Here is a 27,985-nt window from a genome sequence, read left to right on the forward strand (position 1 = left end):
GTGTTCTAAAGTCTTTGTCATCCTGTGTTTTACTCCCAACAAGCATAACACAATTTGATGTTCATTATCTTTTCAGCAAATGTATCAGTTCCTGTAATAATTTCAATTTCTTTTTACAACTATATTATTTCTGACCAGATCTGAATAATCTTTATCTTCTAATTCAGTAATAGCTGCTCTATCAATTGTTACAAATGAATGATCAACACTTTTAATTTTGTCAGTCCTACTCTTTCTATATTGCTTATTTCATTTGCAGGCATGCATTCTCATTCACCTAGCCATGTCAACTTCGGTCTTTCTCCTCCTTTTTCTTACAATAATGTTCTTCAATCCTTCCAAGTTCAATTCTGATTTCTTCTATTTCAACTGTCCCTTGCCTTTTTTTTCAAACTTTTCTTTTGGAAAAATGATGCCTTTTTCTGTAGACTGAATGTTTTCTGAGAGAACAGTGTTATTTCTTGTAATCTTTAACTGTAAACTACTCTTTTTCTCAACCTCACTTAGCAGTGAGGGCAAGAGTCAGGTTTCGGTTGGCCCTAAGTTATGACTGACCCCAGTATTTTCTTTAATGCCTAGCTGTCCCCCTGCCTAGCCTTTGCATGAAGAATGCAGTGCTGACCTTGTTGTAACATGTATGCATCACTAACTTTGCACATAGGCATGCCATTTCCATCTCATGGCCCAGTTACAATTGGGTAACCAGTGCTAATGCAGTAGGAGAGTATTTTACTTTCACGGAGACAGCAAATCCAGCCTTCATTTTCTGTCCTGTTTCATCTTGCATTTTTGAGTTTCTTTTGAAACTGGGTTGCTAGTGTTTTGTCTACACCAAAACATCTAGCATCAGTTTTATTGTCTTTTCCTTGAGAATATTGCAGTTCTTGTGCTGCAGTTACTTATTTTAGATGTTCTTCGTTTTCCATTGCTGCAGTCCTTACTATTGGGTATAGTCCGCATCCAGTCGGCCCGAATACCAGAGTATAAGGCTGACGTCGGTCAGGGCGCATTAGACTGACGTCAGTACGTCAGGGTACTAATGCGCATGACCGGCGTCATATCCTCAGTCTTTTTTGCCGCGTGGTCCGATGCAGAAGCAGTTTTGCGAGTGCAGGTTGGCGTTCTGAAATATTTCCGAAACCGGAGTTTCAGACCGAATCAGAGTTGGCTAAGTACCCGTTGGGAACATTTTGTTTTTTCTTGCCTCAGTATTTAACGGATGTCAGAAAAAGTGAATAACTGTATTTCTTGTGGGAAACAAATACCTCATAGGGATTACCATACATTGTGTATACCTTGTTTAGGGCCTGAGCACGACGTTGTTGGTTGCCGCTCTTGTCTTAGGTTTAACAACGGCTCTATTAAGAGGAGGTTAGACTGTGCCAGATTAGTGTTTGGGAAGCGTTGCAATTATAAAATGCCGTCGGATGCTCCGACGCCCGCTTCGTCCAAGAAGCGCAAGGACAAAACAGCGAAGCCTAGGGTTGATGAACCGGCAGTCCCGGACGTCGGTTCTTTAGATGGCTCAGTGGAGCCAGAGGTTTTGCCAGGAGTTTCTATGGAGTCTCAGGCAGAAACTTTACTTTTACAGGATGTACCCTCTCAGGAGGCAGGCCAGGCTGAGGGGGCTTCTCAGGTAACTATTCTTCCCTCTCTTCCCAAAGTAGTTAGAGCCTCTCCTTCTGTTGCCAAAACTTCTTTTAGAGGTAGGCCAACTTCAGCTTCAGTAGGGGCTTCTCCTAGCCTTCGGGTTCTGTACCTAAGAAACATATGCTTAAAATGGCAGAAGATTTGATTACTATGATTAGAGGTTCTATGGGCCCTCCTGATAAGAGGCCTAGAGTGGAACCAGAGTTTGACAGTTTTGAACAGGGTTCAGGGGCTTCTGAGTCTTCTGCGGAAGATTTGCAGGAGTATCCTCATTATTCTGATTCTGATGTGGATGATGCCACTCCTTGGCTTCTCCTCCTGAGGATTTTTCTTTTCAGAGACTCTGCATTCCATGAGGGAGCACTTTAAATGGGAAGGCCAGGATTACTCTGATTCCAGGAAGAGACTTAGGGAATTCTTGTTTTACCCCAGCATAGGCCCTTAGCTATACCTCCTGTGTTGAATGTGGTGGAAGATGTTTTTGCAGAGGCTTCCCTGAACCCTGATTCTTTGCCTCCTGCTCCTGTTAAACCTGATAGGTACTATAGGGTGCCCGAAGCTCATAAGTATTTGTTTAAGAGTCCTAGGGCGGACCCAGAAACTGTTTCTCAGGGGCCTAAAGGTGTTAAGGCCTCTGTGGTTAAAAATCCTGTTCCCACTGACAAAGAGGCAAGGGCGTTAGATAGGTGGGGTAAGAAAGTGTATACTTCTTCCACTCTAGCCATGAGGCGTTGAATTGTCAGTTTCACATGCTGAAATATCAAAATTATCTCCTTTCACAATTGAAATCTAAGGTGGATGCTTTGGCGGAAGGTATTGATTGTAAAGACTTGCTGGATTTAGTTTATGTGTCTGAACAAGTGGGCAAGCATTCTTTGCAATGTGGTTTTGATGCTGTGCAGGCCTCCTCGAGGGTGGCTGCCACTAGTTCTGTTCTTCGCAGGCATGCCTGGTTGAGGGATCAAAATTTGGCTGAGCATGTTAAGACACGGATTTTGGATGCTCCTTTACAGTCTGATGTGTTGTTTGGTTCACCTGTGGAAGCAGTTTTAAAGAAAATGGAGGACAAAGCTAAGTCTATGCAAACTGTTAAAGATTTTTGCAGGTACAGCCACGAAGTTTAGTAGAAATTGGCCTGCTAAGGGGTGGACATATCCTGCTTATGATTCCCAGTCTAGGGGTAGGTCTAGGCGTGGTAGGGGCAGGGCTCAAGGTTCTTTTAGGCCTAGAACAGGGAGTTCACCTGCTCAGACTTCTGGTGAGGGCAGGGGTCAGTCCTTTCGTAAACAGACCCAATGACCTGCCTTTTCAGCTGCCAGTAGATTCTCGTCTGGCAGCTCCTTTGGAAGGACGACTGTCTCTTTTCAAAGAAAATTGGGATTTAATTACTCAAGACAGATGGGTGTTGGACATCATTCAGCCAGTCCCTGTATCAGAAAGGGGCCTAGGATTTTATTCTCGCATGTTCCTAGTACCGAAAAGGGGAACACGTGGAGACTGCTTTTGGATTTATCTCTCCTCAACACTTATCTGGACATTCCCAAGTTCAAAATGTTGGCGTTACAACAGCTTTTACCCCTGCTGGGCAAAGATCACTGGATGGTAACTTTAGTTCTCAAGGAAGCTTACCTTCATGTGCCTATCAGGCTAAGTTACAGGAAGTATCTGCGGTTTCGAGCTGGAAATTCTCATTATCAGTTCTCTGCATTGCCCTTTGGCTTATCTACTGCCCAGAGTATTCACAAAGGTTCTGGCTCCAGTGATAGCTTACTTCAGGCTACAAGGACTTCAAATCTATCCTTATTTAGGCAACTGCCTGATTCTGGCTCAAGAAAAGGAAGACCTTCTACAGCATCTGGAATATCTTATAGCAGTGCTAAGATGCCTAGGGTATTCTGTGAGCGAAATAAAGTCCAGTCTAGTACCCTCTCAAGACATGTGCTTTCTGGGTGTGAGACTGAATACAGCAGCCCAGATGGCCTTTTTAACCCCGGACAAACAAAAGAGTCTATCACTTTACTTCCATCAACTATCTCATCAGTCCGTGCTGACTGCAGAGACAGTCCTTCAAGCATTAGGGTTCATGGCATCTTGTATTCTGGTGCTTCCCAATGCCAAACTGCATATGAGGAAGTTACAATGGTATCTCAAAAATGTATGGACACAGCACTGCCAGGATTTAGACACTGTCATTCAAATACCTTGCCTTCAAAGAGAATTTTTGTGGTGGGCTCAGGAATGTCACCTAAACAAGGGACTCTCTGTGACCCGGCCAGAGGCGAGTCAGATTTTACCGACAGATGCCTCAGACATTGCTTGGGAGCTCATCTAAATGGAAAGTGGATACAAGACAAGTGGCCTGCCAGACTACAGCATCTACATATCAACATGAAGGAGATGTTAGCAGTCCAGTTCGCATTGCTGGCTTTCAAGGAGTTACTTCTTCCAGGGCAGGTGTTGATTCTAACAGACAACACAACTGTCATGTGGTACTTCAACAAACAAGGGGGAACACATTCTTATCCTCTATGCAGGCAAGCGATGATTTTATGGGAGACTGCGCTACGCTTGCACCTAACTCTTCAGGCAAGGTTTCTGCCAGGAGCACAGAACTCCTTAGCAGATGTGTTAAGCAGACAAATCATGGATCCCCACAAGTGGAAACTGGATCTTCATGTATTTCAGAAATTGACAGTGTCATGGGGAACTCCAGACATAGATCTGTTCGCTTCTCCACTAAACCACCAGCTGCCACAGTTTTGCACAAAGGGGTTTCATCACACAGCTTGGAAAGTGGATGCTCTGTCTTTCAGTTGGACAAACCTTCATGTGTATGCCTTTCCACCTCTGCCTCTTCTTCCAAAGGTACTGTTAAAGGTCAGACAGGACAGGCCAAGGATGATTTTGATAGCTCCAGATTGGCCTTGGCAACACTGGTACCCTCTACTACGGAGTCTGGTAAAGAAGCCTCCATGGCCTTAACCTTTGATTCCACATCTGTTTTCCCAGCAGGACGGTCATCTGCTCAATGTCAAGCTTCACTCTCTTCATCTGACAGCCTGGCATATTCTGTGTTGAAACACAGCAGGTCTCAACTTCCTCAACAAGTTTTAAATGTGATTAGGGAAGCTAGAAGACCTAGTACAAGGAAAGTGTACGCAGCAAAATGGAAGAGATTTTTATTTTGGAGTAAAGCAAAGAATTTGGAGATTTCTGAGCCTAATTTGAGTATGGCTCTTCAATATCTTACTGAGTTACTGGACAAGGGTCTGTCCTTCTCTTCCATTAAGATTCATGCTGCAGCAATCTCAGCTCACTATGATTGTGACCCACCATTGTTTTCGCATCCTTTGTTCAAGCAGTTTCTTAGAGGGGCAAAAATATAAGACCCCACGTAGAGCTCCTACTCCTGCTTGGGATCTCAATTTTGTGTTGGAAAAACTTACTCTACAACCTTTTGAGCCTGCGGCTACTGCTGAATTGAAATATTTGTCATGGAAGACTGCTTTTTGTTGGCTATTACTTCTGCAAGAAGGGTGTCTGAGTTGCAGGCCCTTATGGCAGTCGAGCCCTTTTGATTTTCCATAAGGATAGGGTATCATTACGTACTAATCCTTCCTTTATGCCTAAGGTGGTTTCTAGTGTGGCTTTAAACCAAACTATTCATTTGCCTACTTTTATGCAGACCCCCAAAATAAAGGGGAAAAGATTTTGCATACTTTAGATGTACACAGGCAATTGCGTTATTACTTAAGCAGGACTAAGGATTTTAGGCAGTCTCAGCAGTTGTTTGTTTCTTTTGCTTTGAGTTCGCAGGGCAAGCCTGTGTCAAAACAAACTATTTCTAGGTGGATTGGCTTTTGCATTGCATTTTGTTATTCCCATCATGGCAAGGAGGTTCCAGCTGGGATTAGGCCTCATTCCACTAGGGCTACTGCCACTTCAACAGCATTTCTACGGGGGGTGGCAACTAAGGATATTTTGGAAGCAGCTACTTGGAGTTCAGTGCATACTTTCTCTAAGCATTATCACCTTCCTATCTACTCTAAGTCTAGGGCTGGTTTTGCCACAGCTGTTTTGCAAGGCATGTTGTCAGCTCCTGCTTCTTTATGATTTGCCAGCCTCCCTTACCTCTGCTTTGGGATTCTACCCAATAGTAAGGACTGCAGCAATGGAAACCGAAGAACATAGTACAGTTTTGTACCTACCATAAATGTAGATGTTCGAGGATTCCATTGCTGCAGTCCAATTTACCCTCCCTCCTTCCCCTCTGTGTTTAGGGGTGGTTGTGTAGGTGAGTTTACCTGCTTCTATTTTTGTATATATTGTTCATGTTTTGGTGCAGGTATTTTGGGCCTTGTCTTTTTAGGGTCTTCTGACATCTGGGGCAAGAAAAGACTGAGGATATGACGCCGGTCATGCGCATTAGTACCCTGACGTACTGACGTCAGTCTAATGCGCCCTGACCGACGTCAGCCTTATACTCTGGTATTCGGGCCGACTGGATGCGGACTATACCCAATAGTAAGGACTGCAGCAATGGAATCCTCGAACATCTACATTTATGGTAGGTACAAAACTGTACTTTCTTCATTCATTCATTCACTAATTTGCCAACTAGTCAAGTTATCTGGCCTGAAATTAACTTTTCCTGTCATGATATGGAGTCCGAGTGGACAGTTGCTTAGCAATATATGCATGTATGATCATGCCATTCAGTTTTGCATAACAGCGTGAACAATACTAAATGACATAAATAATAATAATAATATTTAACTTTTATACATGCAGTCCTGCCCATTGGCATGGAGGGTAGGTCAGTATTAGTATATTGAAATGCATACTAGCTAATTAATTTTATATTGGTGTCTGTTGAAGGTTGGAAAATCATAACTGCAGTTCTCTGGATTGTGGAATTGAAAATGTGAACAAATTTGTAGTGTCAGATTGTGGTATCAAGGAGTATTACCATTACTTCAAAGTAGAGAGGTGTTTGAATTGGTCTATATAAGTAGCTCAGGTGTGGAACAGAGACTTCCACATGGAAGACCTCAGGGCACAGCCCCCTTGCAGAAATGCTTTAAAAGATGTAATAGTTGGCTTTGGAATTCATTGTTTTGTTGAAATCATATTTTAATATTTAGTGTCTGTGTAGTCTTGAACTTCCACTTTGTTGTACTTGCTCTTTGATGTAGGAGTGGGACTTTTTGCTTTTTTTAAATGATTTACATAATATTTAGATAAATGTCAGCTGCATGCATTCTGTTTCTTTTATTACTCATATTGTATAATAACTGTGCATGATACCCCAAACTGATTGCGGAATTGTTATTAATAGTATCAGTGGTTGTTTTTTGTCTGTTTTGAAGATGTGGACATCTGGAAGGAGACCCCAAGGAAATGTCACCAATCTTTACTCAGTTTGTGGACTGTGTTTGGCAGCTGATGGAACAGTTTCCCTGTGTATTTGAGTTCAGTGAGAAGTTCTTGCTAGAAATCCATGACCATATCTTTTCCTGTCAGTTTGGAAACTTTATTGGTAACTGTCAAAAAGAACGAGAGGAAATTAAGTGAGTTTTTATTAAAACTAATCTTTATATTTTTGCTCTTTATATTGTATGATACAGAAGAATAGCTGTTGTAATGCAGTAAATCTGTGTTGAACTAAAATTAGTATTAGAACAATGTGCAACATATATATGTATGTATATATATATATGTATATGTGTGTGTATATATATATATATATATATATATATATATATATATATATATGACAGACACACATGCACACGGTGGATATAAAAAGTGCACACACCCCTTTTAAAATGCCAGGTTTTTGTGATATAAAAAAATGAGATCACACAAATCATTTCAAATTTTTCCACCCTTAATGTGACCTATAACCTGTACAATTCAATTGAAAAACAAACCTGTTAGGGGAAAATATAAAACATAAAAAAATGTACAATAAGGTGGTTGCATAAGTGTGCACACCCTTAAACTAATACTTTTAAAGCAGTTTTTGATTTAATTACAACATTCTGCCTTCTTGGGTAAGAGTCTATCGGCATGGTACATCTTGACTTGGCAATATTTGCACACTCTTCCTTGCAAAAGCACTCCAGATCTGTCCAATATATCTATTATAACGCATAGAAGTTTACTGTGAGTTACAGTTGTTTCAGTGACAGTATTATTTGGTAACTTTATGGTGAAAGATTGCTTTTGATTTTGGCAATTTTTTGAGGTAAAAAGCATTAACTTAGTTTTCTTGGGGTTGAGTGGGAGGTTTGATTCTTTGAGCCAGTTTTCTACAGAGGAGAAAGATTTTTGGGTAATGTCCTGGAGCTTATATATTGTTGAGGCTGCACATATTAACATTTAGTCATCTGTATACTGAACTAAACTAGCATGGCGAGTGGAGGTATGGAGGTCATTAATAAATATATTAAATAGGGGAGGACCCAGGATAAAGCCCTGTGGGACACCTTTAGTAAATGGTTGAAAGGATGAGTAGGTTTGTTGCCATTTAATGGCTTGTTGCCTTCCAAAAAGGTAACTAAGTAACCATGATGAGGAGATTCGTGAAAGTCCTTTTGAGGAGAGTTGAATGAGTAAGTTGCTGGTGTGAGACAGTACCATATGTCTTTTACAAGTCTAAGAACATGGTGGACACAAACAGACCATTGTTTCTATGTTGGTTTATTACATTGGTAAAATGTAGTAGAGCAGTAGTAGTGCGGTGCTGGTGCCTAAAGCCATGTTCTGTTTCTGACAGGTAGTTCTATGAGGTTAGGTATTGCATCAGCTGTATATGGATGCATTTCTCTAATATTTTGGAGAGGGGGGAATCGCTATTGGTCTGTACTTATTAAAGTCTGTAGATGGTGACACCTTTGTGCAGTTGTATGATGTAGGATTTGTTCTACGGTGATGGGATGTGCAGGGAAGGCTAGGACTTCTGCGGTCATTTTTAGTTAGTCTGGTATTTGTTGTTATGGAGGTAGCTTTAAGTTTAAGGAGCAACGTCATTATTAGTGAAATGGGTACTGGACTAAAATTGAAGAGCTGTGGGTGGTTTTGATTGGAGAGGGGTGGGGGGGGCAGATGCATTAGTCTTGAGAGGTAATATTGATTGTATAAAGTAGAAATTATACTCTGTGGGGATAGAGTCTACCATACTGTCTGATTTTTGGAGGAGGAGTTGTGGCCTTGCCAGGGTGGAGTTAGAAGTCCTCTTCTGTCCTTCTAAGCCATCCCTCCCTCCATCTCCTCTCCAAATTGTCACTGTTTGTGGATGGGGCAAACTCAGAGGAGAGTCTGTTAGACCAAAGAGTTAAGACTAGAGAAAGTGGAGCTCCAGGATGGAAGATTTTAAAGGTGCTAGGGTCAGATTCTAGTCAGATCAGATAACACACAGATTGAGGAGGACAGAAGAGAACATTAACCTGTTATGGTAAGTATATGAATTTATTTTCTGAAACCTGGAGCAGAAGTCAATTTTGTTTTGCTTCTAACTTTGTATTTGCTTAATTAAAGACATTGGTCAGTTGATGTGTCCGGCATGGTAGAAGAATTAAAACCTATGATTTCACAGACAGTTGGTAGTGGGACACTGCTGGAATATACACTTGAGATCCTGATTTCTGCTTAGAATTCTTGGTGCACAAGGCAGTCCTTTATAACCAGCTTTAGTGGATTCTTAGGTTTCTTCTTGCCATGCTCAGTACTACAGTTTCCAACATCAGTATAACAGAAGTTTTGGTTCAGTTTACTTTTGTCCTACATACTTGCCCAACAGTCTGTTTCCTCTATTGGTCTTGTGTCCATGTGTTCTACCAAACTGAATATTGACAAGAAAGTGTGCTGGAGAGAGTTGCCCAGTGGGAACCCATCATCCAGACAGCTATGGAGGTGGTTTGCGGATCATCTAGCATCCTGACTGTGAGGGTATTTCTGTTGGGTTCCTATGTCCAGATTCTTGATGGCTGATAAAAACACCCAGTTCTCAATTGGGCATTGTGCATTCCTACACCCACATACTTATGAGGACTTTGATCACTGGTTTAAGTGCTGTCAGCTCAATATCTCTGGGCCTGTTTATTTTGGTGCCTAGCAAGCTTTTACTTGCATGGCAGTAGTTGGCAAACCAGAAGCCACCTATTCTTCCAGTGTATTGGGATCGACAGAATCAGCTGCTAACTTCCACCCTCCCTTCCCCGGCTATTCCAAGATGTAAGCTGCTAGTTGAACTCTGGTCATCGGGGTCCTGTTCAGGTCTTTTTTCCCCAACTGTGTCATGGAGCCAGATTAGCATAAAAAATTCTTCTGCATAGTAGGCTTAGACTTTTCAGACATTTCTTCAAAAGATTGTCAGGAAAATTGGAATAGGCTCCATGGCAGAAAGATAAAGCTCTGAGTATTCTGAGTATGACCCTGGTTGATTATCTGCACAGAGGGTTGAAGGAACCAGCCAGGGGAGAGTGACATCCAGTGTCAACCTGCCTGCCTTACGAAGGGCAATTTGGGCATGCATGTTTCTGCCCAATACAACTATAGTCACAGACATTGGTGCACAGACTAACCTCTGGCAGGGCTGGCAGTCTAGGTAACTATGTCTCTGGTGGCAGCTGTATTAGCCATGTGGTTTTGCTCTGCATTGACAGGGGATAGGCATTTGTGGCTGGATCGTCGAAGTTGCAGCCCCTGACAAGGAATGTGTCGTGTAGGGGGTCTATATGATTGGTAGACTGGCCTACTCCCTAACTCACGCCTCCAAGGGAAATGAACATAATCATAAGGGGTTTTCCCCATTCAAGGAGTAAATGGGCCTGACAGTAACCCTGAAGGAGGAAAGAAAAGGTCCATTAGGTACTAGAAGGAGACCCACTGAGCAAATTTTGTGGATAGGATACTACCCTTTTTTGCCACAGTGATTGCATTTTTTTATTACTCTGAACTTCTGTTATCTAACCTAGATAAGAGAGCACAAGTCTGCCATGTAAAATCAAGGAAATCTTCAAAGAAAGCAGCCGAACAACTTATTAGAAAATGAAAATCTTCTAGTTCAAGTATAGCTACAGAAAATGTAATTCTCATTAAGAGGATATCAAAGACCAGGGACATGAATTTGTCAAAAGTGCCAGAAGTCTTCTAGCTAACCTTCATGCATTCAGAGGCTATGAATATAATTGCAACTTTGTCGGTGCCTACTTTGATAACCAGTCACCTGTGTACATATTGGATGTAATAATTTTTTGGACCTAACCCATCAACATTATTTACCATGCTAGGTCCACCTTTGCCCCAACTAGTCAAGCTCTTTTTATCATGCAGCCTTCCTTTGACTTTCAAAACCTTTGCTCTAGAATACTTTAATACACTGCAAGAAACCACCATACACAAATAAGGATGTGTATTGGTCCTTTCCTTGTAGTAGTATTTATCAGCAGATAGGACACAGAAATGTGGACCTTTGCAAGAACTTGCACAAGTTCAGGTTATTAAAAGGAAGAGAAGAAGAGTCTGTCATTCGTCCCTCTCTAACATAGATGCTGAACAGGTGGGGTAGTTCGTTTAGATGCCTTATTACATAGAAAAAACACATTAATATGGATAGCAGCATCATAAAATATGAATAAACTGATTGTTAGACCTTAGACATACATGCTTACATTTTAGCAGCTTACTACAAAATGGCAGTCAGGCTCACACATGCTTAATATTTATACACTTGTTCAAGCCCTTAGATAGCTTCTTAAAGATACATACATACACACTGGTCTACATCCTCCATCTTAAAAAGATTGCCCTTAGTTGAAAATAACATTGGAATTAGACATGCATTACTATAGACATTAGACATGCATTACTATAGACATTAGACATTAGAAACAAACACAATGTTCATGTCCAAGTTGCCTTGTATCTATAAACATGGTCTGGAGACTGGACTGGATCTGGTAGCATAATAATCTGGACTGGGTTTAGCAACAGAGAAAGTTTTCGATGAACAACTCACATCAGGAACTTCTGGATTCATCACAGCAAAGGGAATATTCTCTGGAACTTCCTCTGCAACTGTAACACTGGACAACTTACTCTGAGATGGTCTTTCTCGCAGGCTATGGGCTGTGGTATAGGCTCAGATACTGGCATCAAATGTTTCCGATTCCACCTAAACTCTAGTCCTTGTGATTCCACAATGTACGATCTTGGCTCTGAGCAAATATTCTTCACGACTCCAATCCGATCATAACCTTTGGACGTTTGCATCCTTGCCACTTCTCGTAATGGATTGACCGATTTGTTGGTCTTATCATAGTAGGACTTCTGGGTTAAATGCTTCTTTAACAGATTGGTTTTCACTGACCTGTTCTTGACGCATGGAAACAATTGACTATTAATTGGTAATGTGGTTCTGGTTTGTCTTGAAAGATGTCTCTGGGCAGGTGAACCAAGATGTTTATTACAAGGAGTATTTCTGAGATTCAAGAGATTCAGGAAAACATCACTATTATCTCATTTCGACTTCTCTAGTAACTGTTTTGCCACTTTGAACTGCATGTTCTGCCAAACCAATTGACTGCGGATACTCTGGGCTACTCATGATATGAGTAAAATCACACTCTTTGGCAAATCTTGAACTGTTGGCTTGTAAACTGTCACATTGTCAGAAATAACTTTGTGCGGACTACAAAATGATGCTTCATTTTAGTGATGACAGTTTTGGATGGTAGATTAGGAAGTAGGTCAATCTTGAACCAATTTGAATAAGAGTCTACTAACACCAAATAATGTTGACCATTCCATTCGAAAATATCGGTAGCTACTGTCGACCAAGGTAGTTCAGGAATCAGGTTTAGCTGATGTGGTTCTTTCTGTTGATGTGACTTAGTACACAGAGCAAGATAACAGCACACTCAATATCTTGTGACATAGAAGGCCAAAATACTAGACCTCTCACCCTTCTTTTGGTGACCATGATGCAAGATAGCAATGCACTCTTATTGCAAGGACTTACTTTCGGACCTTTCATAATGATAAACCATTGTCAGACCAAATCTCATCTCTGTATGGAAAATAAGGTTGCATTTCTTGAGGTAAACTAGATTGCTTTGACAGCCATCCTTGAGTAAAGTGGTTGATCCTCTGTAAAACTGGATCTGTGGCTGTGTGATCTCTCAATTCATCAAGCCGTGTGGAAGAAAAATTTCTCATGTCCATGACTTCAAAATCAAGGTTTTCATTCTCATGCTGTTCAGTGGTGTTTCTGGATTATCTGGACAGTGTATCAGCAAGGTGAAGAAGTTTGTCTTTCTTGTAGACAAGAGTGAAATTATACTTTTGCAATTTCAACATCATACTTTACAATCTAGCTTTTGTTGTATGCATAGGGTTTCTCAAAATAGTGACTAGAGGTTGGTGGTCTATTTCGATCTAGATAGGTTGACCATAAACATAATCATGGAACTTGGGAACATGTAAACACAATTTCCAAAAGCTCTTTCTCAGTCTGAGTATACTGCATTTAAGTTTGGATAAGAGTTCTGACCTTGCTGTGTAATGATTGCACCAGGACTGAATATCGAAGCACCACATGAAAGAGTGACTGGCTTGGGAATATCATAGTATCTGAGAGTTGGTGTACTGGCAATTCTCTGTTTCAGAACATCAAATCTCTGAGTGGTGATTATATTTGACTCGAGTCTGGAATGGACTTGCCTAGATAGTTAACAATGCCAAGAAAACGTTGCAGGGCTTGAACATTGTCTGGAGTTGGTATCTCGAGAATGGCTGTTTGCTTGGAAGGGTCAGGTTGTAGGCCTGAACTGGTAAATAAATGAGCAACATAAGTAACCTCGTAGCCTGAATTTGCATTTCTGTGGATTGAGCTTAAGATTCACTTGACGTGCACTTTCCAGAACTTTTCTGAGGTTTCTGTCATGCTCAGCTGCACCATTACCTCCTACTAGTATGTCTGCAATAATAGCACAAGGATACCCAGAAAAAATTTGCTACATTGCATGCTGAAAGACTTCACTTGCAGAATTTATTCCAAATAGCATTCTCAAAAATATGTGCCTTCAAAACGGAGTACTGAAAGTAGTTAGCAGCGAGGATTTCTTGTCAAGCAAAATTTGTCAAAATTAACTCTCTGCATCTAAGACAGAAAAAACAGTGGCACTTGGCAATAGGGCAGCAACTTCTTCGACTGTGCACATTGGATGAAGAGGTCTTTTTAGTGCTTCAAATCTCCTGGATCAATACATATTCTGATGTCATCTGAGCTTTTCTTATGAGCTGCCACCATGGAAGATAACCCAGTCAGTTGTTTCGTACACTGGACAAATCACACTGTGCTGTACCATTCTGTCTACCTCGGCTTTGACTCTGTTCTGCATAGCTGTTGGAACTTTCCGGGCAGGCCTGACATCTGGTTCTAACTTTATGGAGTACACAGCTGGAAGTTTGTCTAGTTTGTCTTCGAATAGATCAGCATAGGTAGAAAAAATATGTTGGAAAAAATTATAGTGGTCTTTCAAGCTAACATGATAGACTTCCTTATTAAATGAAAGCAGTCCCATGTTCAAACTGTCTTTGAGCTCTAATAATGACTGGACGTGCCTCTTGACCACATAAAATAACAAGTCGTAACTTCTCCCAGCAGAGTAACATGAAAGCACTACTGAGCCTTCAGTATGAATTTCTTCACCTCCATAAGCAACAAGCTTTGCACACTTTGCCAAATCAAGTCTTTCACCATTACATACTCTAGCAAATGTTTCTGCTGACATAACATTGCACTTGGAACCTGTGTCAACTTTGAGCCCTTTGGGTTTTCGAGTTATCCGAACAGTCCAAAATACTTAATTTTTTTCCCATAAATCTACTGCACTTTTGATTTACAACACCTGTTGAAATGATTCCACTTATTGCATTTGTGGAATTGCTGACCAAAAGCTAAACTTTTTTTCCTTTTTAGATTCATGATTTCCACCACAATTATGACAAGTTTGCTGTGAAACTAAGTTGGGGCCCATGCTTTGAGTTTGCTGACTCACTCTTATGCTTCACGGAGACTGTGCAAACCCTGGAACTTGCTGGAAAGCTCTGGGGTTTGCCAGTGAGTGCTGCAGGGGCTACAGTTGCTACCATGTTCTTGTGCCTGTCTCTCTTAACCACGTGCAACATACTATCAACATGAGCTCTAGAAGTTACTGGAAGCATGCATCTATCATTTGTAAGCATATTTGTGTGCTTTTCTGTGAGCCTGTACATCTGACAAGTCTCAGTGGCCTTATTCAAAGTTAAATCACTGTCACAAAGTATAAGTTTTTCTCACAGCCTCATCCTTACTACCATACACAAGTATGTCTTTTATCAGCTCATCCCTTAAATTGCCAAATTTGCACATTTTAGCCTTATTTCTCAAGTGTTACATATGCTGCTAAAGTTTCACCAGTTTTTTGATCCCTTGTGTAAAATAAGTGCCTTTCCATTGTAACATTTATTTGGGGGTTACACATTTCTCTAAATTTGTTTTAAGCACTCTGGGTCTTACCTTGACTCAGCCAGTACTACAATATGACGGTTTTCCCCCTAGTCTGCAAAGATATCAGGTGTATACACAAATGAATGCTCCCTTTCTATGGCTTCTGAACCAGCTCACTTAAGCAGAATAAATGACTTTCTGTGGTTATCTTTATCACAAAATGCAGCCTGTATGAAAATGTACTGTTGCTCAAACACTCTCCAGTTCTCTGCAATATTATTGTCAAAGACAAGTGTACTGGGTTTTCAAAATTCATCTGCCATGCCAACAGTGTGCACAAACACACTGAAAATATGGTCCTTGTAATTATGTATGATCAAGTTGTGCTGTGAGAGCTCGTAATAACCTTCAAATGCATCATAGACTCTTCAAAATACTGGACTTTGCGAAATATGCTCTCAAATGGCTGTATCTTGTGAAATAACTTTACTGTAATACTGCACAAACATGCAGACACTTCATACACTTCTGATAACTCTGATATCTTAAGATGAAAAAAAACATGTCTTGTCTTTCGGCTTTTCCCATTTAGGGGTCGCCACAGTGGAACTCCAATCCGCTAATGATTGGCAGTAGATTTTTCCGGTGCCGAGGTGCCAACCTTCAAAGGCGGCACACCCATTCACGCACGCACCTACCTGCATGTCTTTAAATGTCACTCACTCATGGGGAGGACACGCAGACTCCACACAGAAGGCGCTCCAGCTGAGAATCGAACGGGAGAACCCCTTGCTGTGAGGCAACAAGGCTAATCGCTGCACCACCGCGGCCTAAGATGAAAGCGAAAATGCAGTTGTTTCCCTTATTTTGTTTTTGCAATTCGGACTTTATTTCAAACATTTTCCATAGTAATTTGAATATTTTTATCAATACTGGACATTTCAGTTTATTTAAATATCATTTAGAGCATTCTGCATGCTTCGTTTCATATTTTGCAAATAAGAAATTGTTTGAGCGAGTTTTAATATCTGAAATTTTTTTCTGATCTCTCTTGCAAATTATATGTGCAGTAGGGATGATCTATTGCTATATATTCCTCCAATACCAACCGGATGCCTCTCGGACTCAAATTAGAGAAACTGGAACTCTCTTGGGAAACAAGTCATTTTAGCCTTGCCTCTTCTAACACTGTGTTGCTTGTCCCTCTCTAACATAGATGACAAACAGGTGGGGTAGGTTGTTTAGATATTTTATTACATAGAAACACATCAGGATGGATAGCAGCATCATGAAATATAAATGAACTGATTAACAGACAGACCTTATAGACATACATACTTGCATCTCAACTGCTTACTACAAAATGGCAGTCCGGCTCACACGTGCTCAATATTTATACACGTGTGCAAGCCCTTAGCTAGCTTCTTAAAGATGCATACACACACACACACTGATCTATAGAGTCCTTCCCTTGTCTCTTCCATTGATGAAGAGGATTTTTCTTAAAGGTTCAATGAAGTGAACAATTCCCCTCTCTCTCTCTCTCTCTTCAGATTCTGTTCCAGAATACCTCACTTTTGCAGAGAGGAATTTTATGGAAAGTCTTTCAGCTGGCCTACAGGCCATCCTGTTCTTTTGTCAAGAGATGCAGAAAAATTAAGACCATCACATTTAGAATGGGCAATCCCACTACTTTGTTTTTCATGATGCATTCACAGATTCAGAAACACCAGCATCTAAAATGTAAACGGTGTGTAAGGCTGCTTTAAATAGGATTTATTCCCGCACGTATGGCAGATCTCACTGCTATGTTGTTGCCAATGTCTAATCCGATGCTAAGGGCATTCCCTTGCGACTTCACCATTTATTAAACAATCAAGACTAACTAGAGAAATACTGTAAAAAAAAAATAAATAAATAAACACATCTGTTACTTTGAGTATTAGAACACTGAACTGTTTAATTCATATGGTTTCACATTAGAATTTCATTGTTTTTCACTGCCTTCTGCTTGCCACTGTTTCTTTTTCCACTGTCATCTACTCTGCTCATTCTTTTTGTTCAGCCTGCAGTTATGAGTGTCAGACTGACTGGAGAGAGAGAGAGCGCATCATACTGAGGATCAACAGGCTAAGCCCAAAACCTCCTGTGCTTTTTCCAGACTGGCTTAGTTCTGGTGCTTTAGACCTGAGAGGCAAACATCCCTACCTTTTGTGGTGATATGGCTGTGTGGGGGCCTGGCTCAAGGAACATGTAGTGGGGCATTAAAGAACCATGCATGTTCTTCGTGTTTCACTGTTGCAGTCATCACACTTGAGTTATCTGCCTGCAGGTAGCCCTCAGTCGGCCCGAATACCAGAGTCTTAGGATTTCTGTGTCTGATGCTGTCGCTTCTTCCATGATGTCAGGTCGTCAGGGGTATAAAACAGGCAGCTGACGCCATTACATCAGTCTCTCTTGCCGAGGAGGAGCCCAAAGCAGAAGCAGTTCGCAAGTGCCGGTCAGCCGCTCCCTGAAATTTTCATTTTCGAGTTTGTAATCCTGAAGTCTTCTAAAGCCAAGTACCCCTTTGGGATCCTTTTTTCTTGATCTAACCGATGCCTCTGCCATCTCAGCTCGTTATAATACTGAGCCCACCTCTATTTTCTGACCCTCTTATCAAACAGTTCCTGAGAGGGGCTAACAACTTGAGGCCCCCTAGGAGAGCACCCACCCCTGCCTGGGACCTTAACTTTGTACTGGAAAAGCTCACACTTCCCCCTTTTGAACCCACAGCTTCAGCAGAGTTAAAATTCCTCTCTTGGAAAACAGCCCTGCTTTAAGCTATAACTTCAGCAAGAAGAGTGTCTGAGTTAATGGCTGTGGAACCCTTCATTATGTTCCATGCTGACAGGGTTTCTTTCAGGATTAAACCTGCCTTTATGCCTAAGGTGGTGTCCAGTGTGGCTCTAATCCAATCCATTCATTTGCCAACCTTCTTCCCTAACCCTCCGAATAAAGGGGAAAGGATCCTACACTCCATGAATGTGCACAGACAGCTCAAGTTCTACCTTGACAGGACTAAATCTTTCAGAAAATCTGACCAGCTGCTAGTCAGCTTTGCTACAAGGGCAGAGGGTAAGGCCATTTCTAACCAAACTATTTCCAAATGGATAGCACACTGCATCCATTTCTGCTACAAACACCATGGAAAACTTACCCCACAGGAGATCAGACCACATTCCACTAGGGCTACTTCTACCTCTACAGCATTTCTCAGGGGAGTCCCTACCAGGGACATTCTGGAAGCTGCATCCTGGAGTTCTGCACACACCTTCACCAAGCATTACCACTTACCATTTTTTTCTAAATCCAGAGCTGGATTTGCTACAGCAGTCTTGCAAGGCCTGCTAGCCAGCCCTAACACTTCTTGAATGCTCTCACCCTTCCTCAGCTTTGGGAATCAAGTGTGATGACTGCAACAGTGAAACACGAAGGACACAGTACATTTGTATACACTTACCATAAATGTAGTAGCTGTTCAAGTGTATTCACTGTTGCAGTCCGGGTTACCCACCCGCCAGCCCCCTGGCTTTCTCTATCGTTCTACCTCTCCTCTCTGTGGCCAATCCTAACGGCATTGGTATTCACTTTTTACTGGTGGTGTTCCCCACCATATACTAGCTTCCTATTTGGGGGCTTCTGAGATTTGGGGCAAGAAAAACTGATGTAATGGCGTCAGCTGCCTGTTTTATACCCCTGATGATCTGACGTCATGGAAGAAGTGACAGCATCCGATGCAGAAATCCTAAGATTCTGGTATTCGGGTCGACTGAGGGCTACCTGCAGGCAGATAACCTAAGTGTGATGACTGCAACAGTGAATACACTTGAATATCTACATTTATGGTAAATGTACACAATTGTACTTTCTCCTCCACAGTAGCACATCATTAACCCTGCAACCCTAGCCCTTTTCTGATCTAGATTGCAGTCTGCTGTGCTTTCTAGTATACACTAGCAGTACAGCAGCTACACTCCTCCCCAGCATATCATCCCTATTCCTCTTTGCTTAGAGAAGTGATTAGGCATAACCTCTTCTTGGCTGTCCCCCCCAATCTTAGTGCCTGCATTGCCAGGACCACTAATTGAATCCCAGTTGCTTGGGTTATAGACAGGGCACCTTCTTTACACCTCATGGAGCTTACACATTAGATTTTTATTTTAGAGGGCATTCAGTATATTTTACATTCTCTTTCTAGCAGTTATGTTACAGATATATTGGAAAAACTGGTAGTGGCCTGGGATAAGAGCTGAGTTTGTACCATGAAGTCTGGTTATGATACTACAGTTGTATCATTATGAGCAGCTACTTCAGGACTAGTTGTGAAAGCTGTTGTGGATTACATGAAGATTTTGTTTGGCATTTTTTCTGAAGTCAAAGCCAATACCAAAGGGCTCTGGCTGACTAAGTTTGCAAATGAGTGCAAGCTAGGAACAATCATTGAATCCCCAAATGATTTAGCCATCCTGCAGGAAGGTTTGTCTCGAGTAAATAAACATCATCATCAGGCCCCTTTTTTCATTTTTTATGCATGCGGTCGAGGTATCATGCTCTCAACATCTCTCTCAATTAAATGCCATACTTATGCCTGATTATCACAGATCTTCTCTCACACAATCCATCCACCTCTTTGCTGAAAGTTCTTGTTTCCTCTTATTTTCTTCCTTTGTGTCCCAAGTCTATTACACTAGATTGTGTTCTGCTTTTCTGTATGTGTGTCAGAACCACTGTTTCTGAAAGTAGAGCCATTTGGCATAATGGTTAAGGTCATTGTCTCCCATGCACAAGGTTCAATCCTGATCGCCAACCAATGCCTGTTTGGAATTGTCATGTTCTCCCTGTGTCTCTGTGGGGTTCCTCCCACCTCTGAAAGACATGCTGAGTGTTTCCATCTCAAACTCTCCAATAACTGGAGCTGTGGGCAGCAGCACAGACTCTGCATAGTACCCTATAGGGGGAAAAGTTGCACAGACCAACCGCTTTGGGTATCTACTGTGGTACACTATCCTCAAGATAGGAGAATACATAGCACCGATTGAGTGCTGTAGCAGGGCTAGCCACTCGTCGGTGTAAAATATGGCTCTAGGTGATTCTCAAGTAAGTAAATGGTGTCAGATGTTATGGACTGAAACTAAGTACCAAAAATTGCATTATTGTATCCTTTATTAATTCATATACCCCAGGGAACTACCACATTAATAATATGCCTCTAAGAGTTGACCCAGTTATTCAGGATTTGTGAACATATGTGGACAGTTGCCTAACTTTTGACCAACATGTGACTATTGTAAGAAAGAACTTCTATAGTGCACAGCTTATAAAATTATGCCAAGGGATGTCACTGCCCCCTTTGCCCAGCCCTTATTAGGTCAGTCATTGAATATAATGTCCCCTTTGGCATGTGTCTGTCTAGACACATGCATTAACTGGAATGCCCATGGAGATACCTTACTAAAAAGATCCAAGGCCTAAACAACATGTTCTACATGGACTGACCCAGAGCCCTGTCACTATACTCCGTATCCTGTAGACTGCTTAGAAGTGACCTGTGCCTGGCATAAAAAGCATCTTCCGACCCATTACTGATAGATTTATAGCACATCAGCAAGTCAAATGTTATCATTAAAACTCTGCTTAGGGATCTAAACGTCTTCTCCAACCATCAACAGAATGGTTTGGAAGGGTAGGTATATCTCTCAGAGGATACCTCTGCTGTGGAACAGACTCCCCATCCACACAAAAAGTTCATCCCTGTCCATATTCAACAGCAACTTACATCTGTGGATGGGAAACAGAAAACTTACCCCAGGACTGCTCCGTCTACTATTAATTGACAGAGGCAGTTCCTAAATGCTTTATACCATGCATAGGTCTCCTCAAGTTATCTACTGTATGATCCCAGTTATTCTCATTAGGGATAATGTGTACTCATCAACAGTGGGATGGGTAAGGCCAAACTCTAACCAAATGGGAGAGGTTATTTTATCCAGAAAAAGGGAAATTGGCAAGGCCTAAAATGGCTTGGAGAGGCAGTTAGCCTAGTACTTAACTATGAACCTGTTACAACCATGTTATAGTATGCTAAATCCAGATTTCTAAATGTTCCAGTGGAACAGGACTTGCTCTTTGGAATCCAAATGATGATATAAATGTAAGCCTCTAAAAGAAAGGAAAAATTAGGTCTGCATTCAAAAAGTGTGATTCTTCTGCATCTGAGTTTCAGAAAAGTTGTACACAAAGCAAATAATCCCCTTCATAGAAAAGGAGCTCCTTCCTAATAGTCTCATGGTGAAAGGCGGTATAAAGCAAGTTCAGGAGGAAATGTCAGATTTGACAACTAGAAATCTTCAGAATTACTGCAAACTCCTTTTTTCCCATTCATCAAAACCCTTAGGAGGCCACTTCTTGTATTCTAGAGACAATAGGACTGACTTTTGCAATAGAATTTTTTCAGAAACCATAAATGCAACTCATTTTCTTGACACTTCCAAATCTGGTACATCAGGATTAACCTTTATTGGATTAATTACGGCATAAATTCAGTTTCCTCTCTAGAGTATTTTTATTTCCTAAACTGGTCAGTACTGCCAAGGCCAGTTCTAGATTTGCTAGATATCTATAATGAAAAGGCTGACCAAGTTAACCATGTTTTCAAGACTTCTAGAGATTATTCTAGTGAATATCCAAGCTGTGCAAACACCACTGTGATCTGATTCATACAAGTGCATAGTCATTTCCTGAATGCAAAAGCATTGCTATAAAGCCAAAACAGTCTTGTAAAACTATCACAAAGCAAGTGGAAAATATGCTGCAATAAGTCTGTCACAGAAGAAATACTGCAGTAAGTCTCAAACAGAGAAAGTAACTTAGACTTTAACAAGTTTTCCAGCTTGACCACAGGATACTGTGAATTCTCTGGGTTTGAGTGACTTCTTTTATTGCAGTGATTTCTTGTTGAAACCTTTTTTTCTGTGACAGTTTATAGTGTTAATTGTCTCAACCAAAAAATAATCTGTGACATATTATTTGAAGGGTAGTGTTTTTTTAGCTCACCAGTTATAATTCAGAGCAAAATGTTTAGTGTATAAACAAGGTTATCTGACATGTTAAGATGTTTTTCTTGTCAGAGTATCACATACCACTCTTCTACTTTTTGACTTCTAGCAGAGTGGTTGAGAATTTTCCTTGCTCTCCTTTCAAAACAAATGCCCCCCTTGAGTGCTGCCATTAGCTAGGTTTTCATGTTGAGCATCACTGAAGACCGCTAGCTTCAAGGATTCATCCTTCTCCAGTAATTACAATTTTAGAGCTGTTTTTTCCAAATAATCTTATTTGTCTCAACAGTCTTACAGTGTTATGTGACAAACGGGAAGTATCAATGATGACATCTGGTCTGCTCTACCTGGCATCTCATAGAATTTGTCTTATTTTTGACCTAAGTTAGTTCATCTCAGTTAGTGTAGGGGGGGTGGATCTTGCTGCACTCCATTGATGTTCATTAGATCACTGTTGCAGTAGTATAAGCTAATATAGGACATATCTTGCCAAGGACTGGATGTCTAGCCAGCCGTCAAAGCTTTAGTGTACCTTACCCTCCACCCACTCTTATTGTTGGAGCTCGAGGGAAAGTTGGTTTAAAAGCAGACATACGCATGTCAAAATTCAGAACTTTCCTGCTGTTGAATCTGCCAGCAAGACTCAACTGCACCCTGACACTGTGTGCAGTTGTCTAGTTTCATCAAGTGGACAGATAAATACCCCAAAGGGGACTACCATCCTATTTTTTGTGAGAATATTGTACTGGTTTCTTGCTAATTTGTCTGTGAGAAAGGGAAAGTGTTCGTGTAGTCACCAGATTCCCTATGAAGATCACCACACAACCTGTCTTTTTTGCTCTGGGGAGGAATGCAATATTCAGTTGTGTACCATTTGTAAATCTTTTACTGCAAAAACACTCAAAAACAGGCAATATTCTTTCCTTTTACACCTAGAAAATCAAAAGCCCAAGGCTTTAACTTGTGGAGTTACGGAGCAGGGTTCTGGTTCCTCAGATTTCTCTTCTTTAGTCTCCAAGAAAAGGAAAGTTTCTAGAAAGGTTTCTGTTTCCATTTCATCATCCTCTGCCTGCTTCTGCCTTCAACAGGTGGCTTTGCTGTGGCCACATCTGAGCCCTAGGACCATCCATTGGCTGCACTCTGACTCTGGTTGTTGGTCCTTGTGAAGCCACCAAAAGGCAAGTATGTCCTCCAAGGATATATGTACATCTGCTTAGGGCAGGGGAAAATCTGTCTTGCAGGGACCAAGTCCATAGGGCAGATGTCCTACCTTTGCAGACTCAGACTGAGGAATTGGACTCCCAGGGAAATGACCAAACATCAAACCCCTTTCCATCTTCCTTGGTAATGCCACAGAAAGAAGGGGCATAAGCTGTAGCTTACGTCCACTCCTACTCCATCAAGGACAATGAAAAAATAATGGTTTGCCTTTATCAAAGTCTTATTTAAAGCCTTTCAATCATTACACTCTCCGCAGTCAAAAGAAAAAGGTCCCCTACCCCTTCAGACTCTGATTCTGATGTGCAGGAAGTGGATTTGGATTTTACCTCGCAGACATCTACTCAAAAAAAATGGTAATCAGAGTCGGAAGAAAATATATCTCCTGATTTCCCCAGTGGAAGATCTTTTGTTTTCTGACAGTTATCGGCAGAATGAAGCAGTTATTTCAGTGGGAGCAGAAGGAGATTTCTGAAACCCAACAGATATTCAATCATATTTCATCTCTCCATCCATCTGCTCCAACTGTTGTGTACCAAGATTCTTGTTAAGTCCATTCAGGCCTTGCACTAATACTCCTAGCCTTGAGTTCCTTCAAAATTGTTTCTCATCATCCCCTTGTGCCTTGACTAACCTCAGATCTTGGTTGCCATCAGACAAGTTCTATGCTGCAGCTAAGTGCTCAGTCATATTTTCTGTAATAGCTATTTTTGTACTTTTCTACTAATATTTCCTCCTGCTGCTTATATGTACACATACATATGTACTTAGCCTTTATGCCATTATCTTCATTTTCCTCGACTCCTTTGTGACATCTAGGCAGTGGGGCTTGCATCACTTCTTTTATTCTGTTTAAAAAAAAATAGTTTTCCTATCAGATGTTTATTGTATCTAGACAGTTTTTCTCATGATTTTTACATCTAAACTCTGTGGCTTTGTACTTTTATTTTCCAATATCTAAAATGAAAAGCTTTAAAATGTGTGGCCGATGTGGCTACAAAATTCTGCTACAAGATACTCACAACCTTTGCAAGTATGCCTGGAGTTGTAACATTTGCATGCTGATTGTGCCATGTGCACGGCCTTCTAGCCGCAGTCTCACTCAGACTGTAGTAATAAACTTACCTTGAAAAGACTTCTCTTCCCAGACAGACAGCATGCCTCTGGAGACAAGATAGAAAAAAGAGAAAGACAAAATGAGAAGGAGTCCAAGAAACATAAAGCAAAAATGTGGATCCCCCCTTAGCCTATAAAATCCCAAAAGTGAACCATACTTATTCTCCGCCAGTACCACTTTCAGGGTGTCTCCTCCCTTCTACCCCTCAAAGGCACAATAATCTATAGTTGTGAAACATAATTCACCAGCCAAGAAATTCAGTAGACATTTCTCTGAGAGGGATTTGTTATGCTTCCTTATCTCCAGACCTCCGTCTGTCTGTCTTGTCTGTTAGGTCTGCCAGGTTATTCTGTTGCGCTTCTGATGTTGATTTGGATTAAATGATTAAGACTTTTTTGAAGGCTAAGAAAGAGATGGGTGTCATTCCATTGCCCCTTGGTCTTAAGGGTGGATCAGGTTGTCCTTCCCTCTCCATTATTCGCTCCTTCCCTGGTCCAGATTTTAGCACTGGTGGTTTTAAAGCCAAGTAATTTCCTGGGGTCTGTTTCTTTGGGACTGACTGGTACCCTTACCACTCAATAGTGACTCCTTCAGTGTCAACTGAGTCTTAGTGCAATATGCTCAACATTGAGCCTTCGGCACTGCCCTCCAGTCAAGCTCATATGGGAACTTTCTTGGTGTCAAGTCATCAGTGTTTGAATCATTAGCTCCAACCATCTGCTTCCTTGGTATTGGTGCTTTCCTGCTTAGCTCCACTTATGTCTCCTTTGGCAGGAAGTACAGTGGTGATGGGAGGGAGGTCTCCAATGCTGACATTTACGGGATTGTCCTTTCTCTTGAAAGAGAGAATGATTGCCAGTCATCCCAGTCAAGATTGTTTTTCCAATACCATCTCCTCACCTTGACATCCATGTATTGAACATTTGACCAACTCATCACGAGTTCTTGGGAGCTTGCAGAACAGTTAACCTAAACATACTATTGTAGGTCCATTCTGAGTCCACAAGGGATTCTGATCTGCCATAATCAGACATTCCCTGGAAGAGGACATGCAAAAGAAGGTATGTTGACTCCCCTGTATAGTGTTAACATCATATACCAACTTAGATGATTGGTAGAGTTACCCCACAGATTCCACATTTGTCAAGATTATCAAATTGAGAGACAGAGGTGCTTGATAAACTGCCCCCAGGACAAGACTGTGCTCTTTGAGACATACTGTTAAGCATCCTCTACCTCTTGGGTCGTCGTTCTTGCCAACTGTTGAATTGATTTGCCTGCCAGGAAAGTATGGTAGGAACCAGATTCTGCATAAGCCATTGCACACAAACTGGACAAAATCCTGTAGCACACCAACCTAAGGATAGGTAGTACTGGTCTAAATGTCATCAGGCACTCTAATTGTCACAGCAGTCATAAAAGATAGCTGGCAGGTGAATCAGTGTATGTCATGTCCCCCCCATCAACAAATCTAGGGCTTTGGAGAAAATGGGGAAGCACACTTGCACCTCAGCACTTTTACCCTGATGGCATTAAACAATATTAACCAAACATGGTATTAAACTATTTTAACCAAACAAATCACTTTCGAAGGGCTCCAGCTGAACAAGCATTGGATTATTTATGAAAGTTTCCCTTCATGGAGTCACTAAAGTAAATTGAAAGCACCCTTGGTACTGTGTTGAATATCAAAAAACTCTCTATATGTCTGCTTCATAATGCAGCTGATGGAGCAGCCAGAGCAGCAGGCACAGGCATCACCTTATAGCTCCATTCTTGGCTTCAACTTTATGATTTTAAGAAAATTGTAAGGCATCCTTTACTAATGCTCCATGTAATAGCTCTTCCTTATTTGGATTAGCAAAGAAAGACAGACTTACAAAGTGTTTTCAGGAAGGTAAGACACTGTCTGCCATAATCGTAACATTTGAGATACCTCAAAAGTCATTCAACAGAAATCAAAAGGGGATATAAATTGCTATGGCTTAAAAAAATTCCAGAATTCATCCCTTCATTCCTCCATGGATAGTAGTGGCCATGGCAGAGGCAGTCCCTTCAGTCATTTTAGACTTAGATGTTGAAGAGGTCCACAGGACTATGGATTTTGGGCTCCATTTTATGGCAAGTAGTGTCAACTTCCCTGACGAGCTGCCTGGCTGATCATTTCTGAATGCAGCTAGGGACTGGTTATCATTCTACAGCTCCAAGTGGATGACCAAGTACATGGTGGTGATCGCAGCCCACCTGCAACTCAGTGATCCACATTTTTCCATACTAGGACAGTTGTCCCTTCTCCGTAACAACTAAAGAGACTTTACTATCGGTCAGAGATTACTTTTTGCAGCTCTGCCTATAATTTCATGTTGGTATACATTTCAAAAACATCACAGCTTCAGCCAATTGAGGAATTTATTTTCACTGGTAGATATTGGGCAAAAGAACTTGTATAGTCAGTCTTTCACAAGAGACAGAGAGACCAAGCGAGTCTAATCCTTACAATATTCAGTCAAACCTCTTCTGCAGAATCAAATCCCACCCACATCCCTGGCTCTGAGTCGTTTAATGGCATCCTCAGTTGTAATCACTTTTTAATTTCTCAAAGTCTTTTGGGTTTCTAATACCATGATGGGAATGGACCCATTCCTAAGTCAAAGTACGATTAAAGTTCATGAAATTAGTATTGTTTCACTCTGATGTTAGCCAAAAGTGCTCTTCGCAGCACCCGCAATGTGCCCAGTAATGACTCCTCCTGCAATTCATACAGTGTTACATGAATTGGTAACATATCTAAGTATGACTGTAAATTCTTTTTTATAAGACCAGTTGCTCCTACTGCTATTGGAACTGTCTGGGTATCTTTCTTCCACATGGCTCTCGTTTCTGCATGCAGATTGAGGTATTTTATGACTTTGTGTGTCTATGTACGCAAGGCACTGTTGTCACTAGGTGTGGCAATTTCAATGGTCAATGCTACTTTTGTCTTTTTTTCTTGGACCACTATATATGGTTTTCTAGTATCTATCTTTTGGACTGCTAGTATTGGGTGATCCCATGTGATGTAAACTTCATTTTTTATGATTCTCTGTGGCTCATGTTTCCATTGCTTTTCAGCCACTTCGATACCATAATGTTTGCACAATCTGCAGTGTAACAATGTCGCCACATTATTATGCCTTTCAGTATACAGTCCCTCTGCCGTAAGAGAGTCACAACCAGCAATAAGGTGTGTGACTGTTTCCAGTTCAGTTCCACAAAACCTACATATATCTGTTTCTCCCACATTTGCAATGGACTTAGTAAACCAACGTGAACGTAGCCCACTATCTTGGGCTGCCAATATTAACCTTTCATTTCTTGATGTAAATTCACCTCTCCTTAACCATTTCTGCGTTCTTTTTTGATCAA

The 27,985-nt window shown here is 41.2% G+C and overlaps 1 protein-coding gene across 1 annotated transcript in view; it reads left to right on the forward strand.

Annotated features, from left to right (window-relative positions):
* MTMR8 (myotubularin related protein 8) overlaps window positions 1-27,985 on the forward strand; it is a 1,273,681-nt gene that overhangs the window by 871,644 nt on the left and 374,052 nt on the right. Inside the window, 1 exon segment of the mRNA XM_044057715.1 lies at window positions 7,020-7,220. Within this exon segment, the coding sequence (XP_043913650.1) occupies window positions 7,020-7,220 (201 nt within the window).

Source organism: Protopterus annectens, chromosome 15.part0 (assembly GCF_019279795.1).
Source record: "Protopterus annectens isolate FY-2018-M chromosome 15.part0, PAN1.0, whole genome shotgun sequence".
Lineage (NCBI taxonomy): Eukaryota > Metazoa > Chordata > Ceratodontiformes > Protopteridae > Protopterus > Protopterus annectens.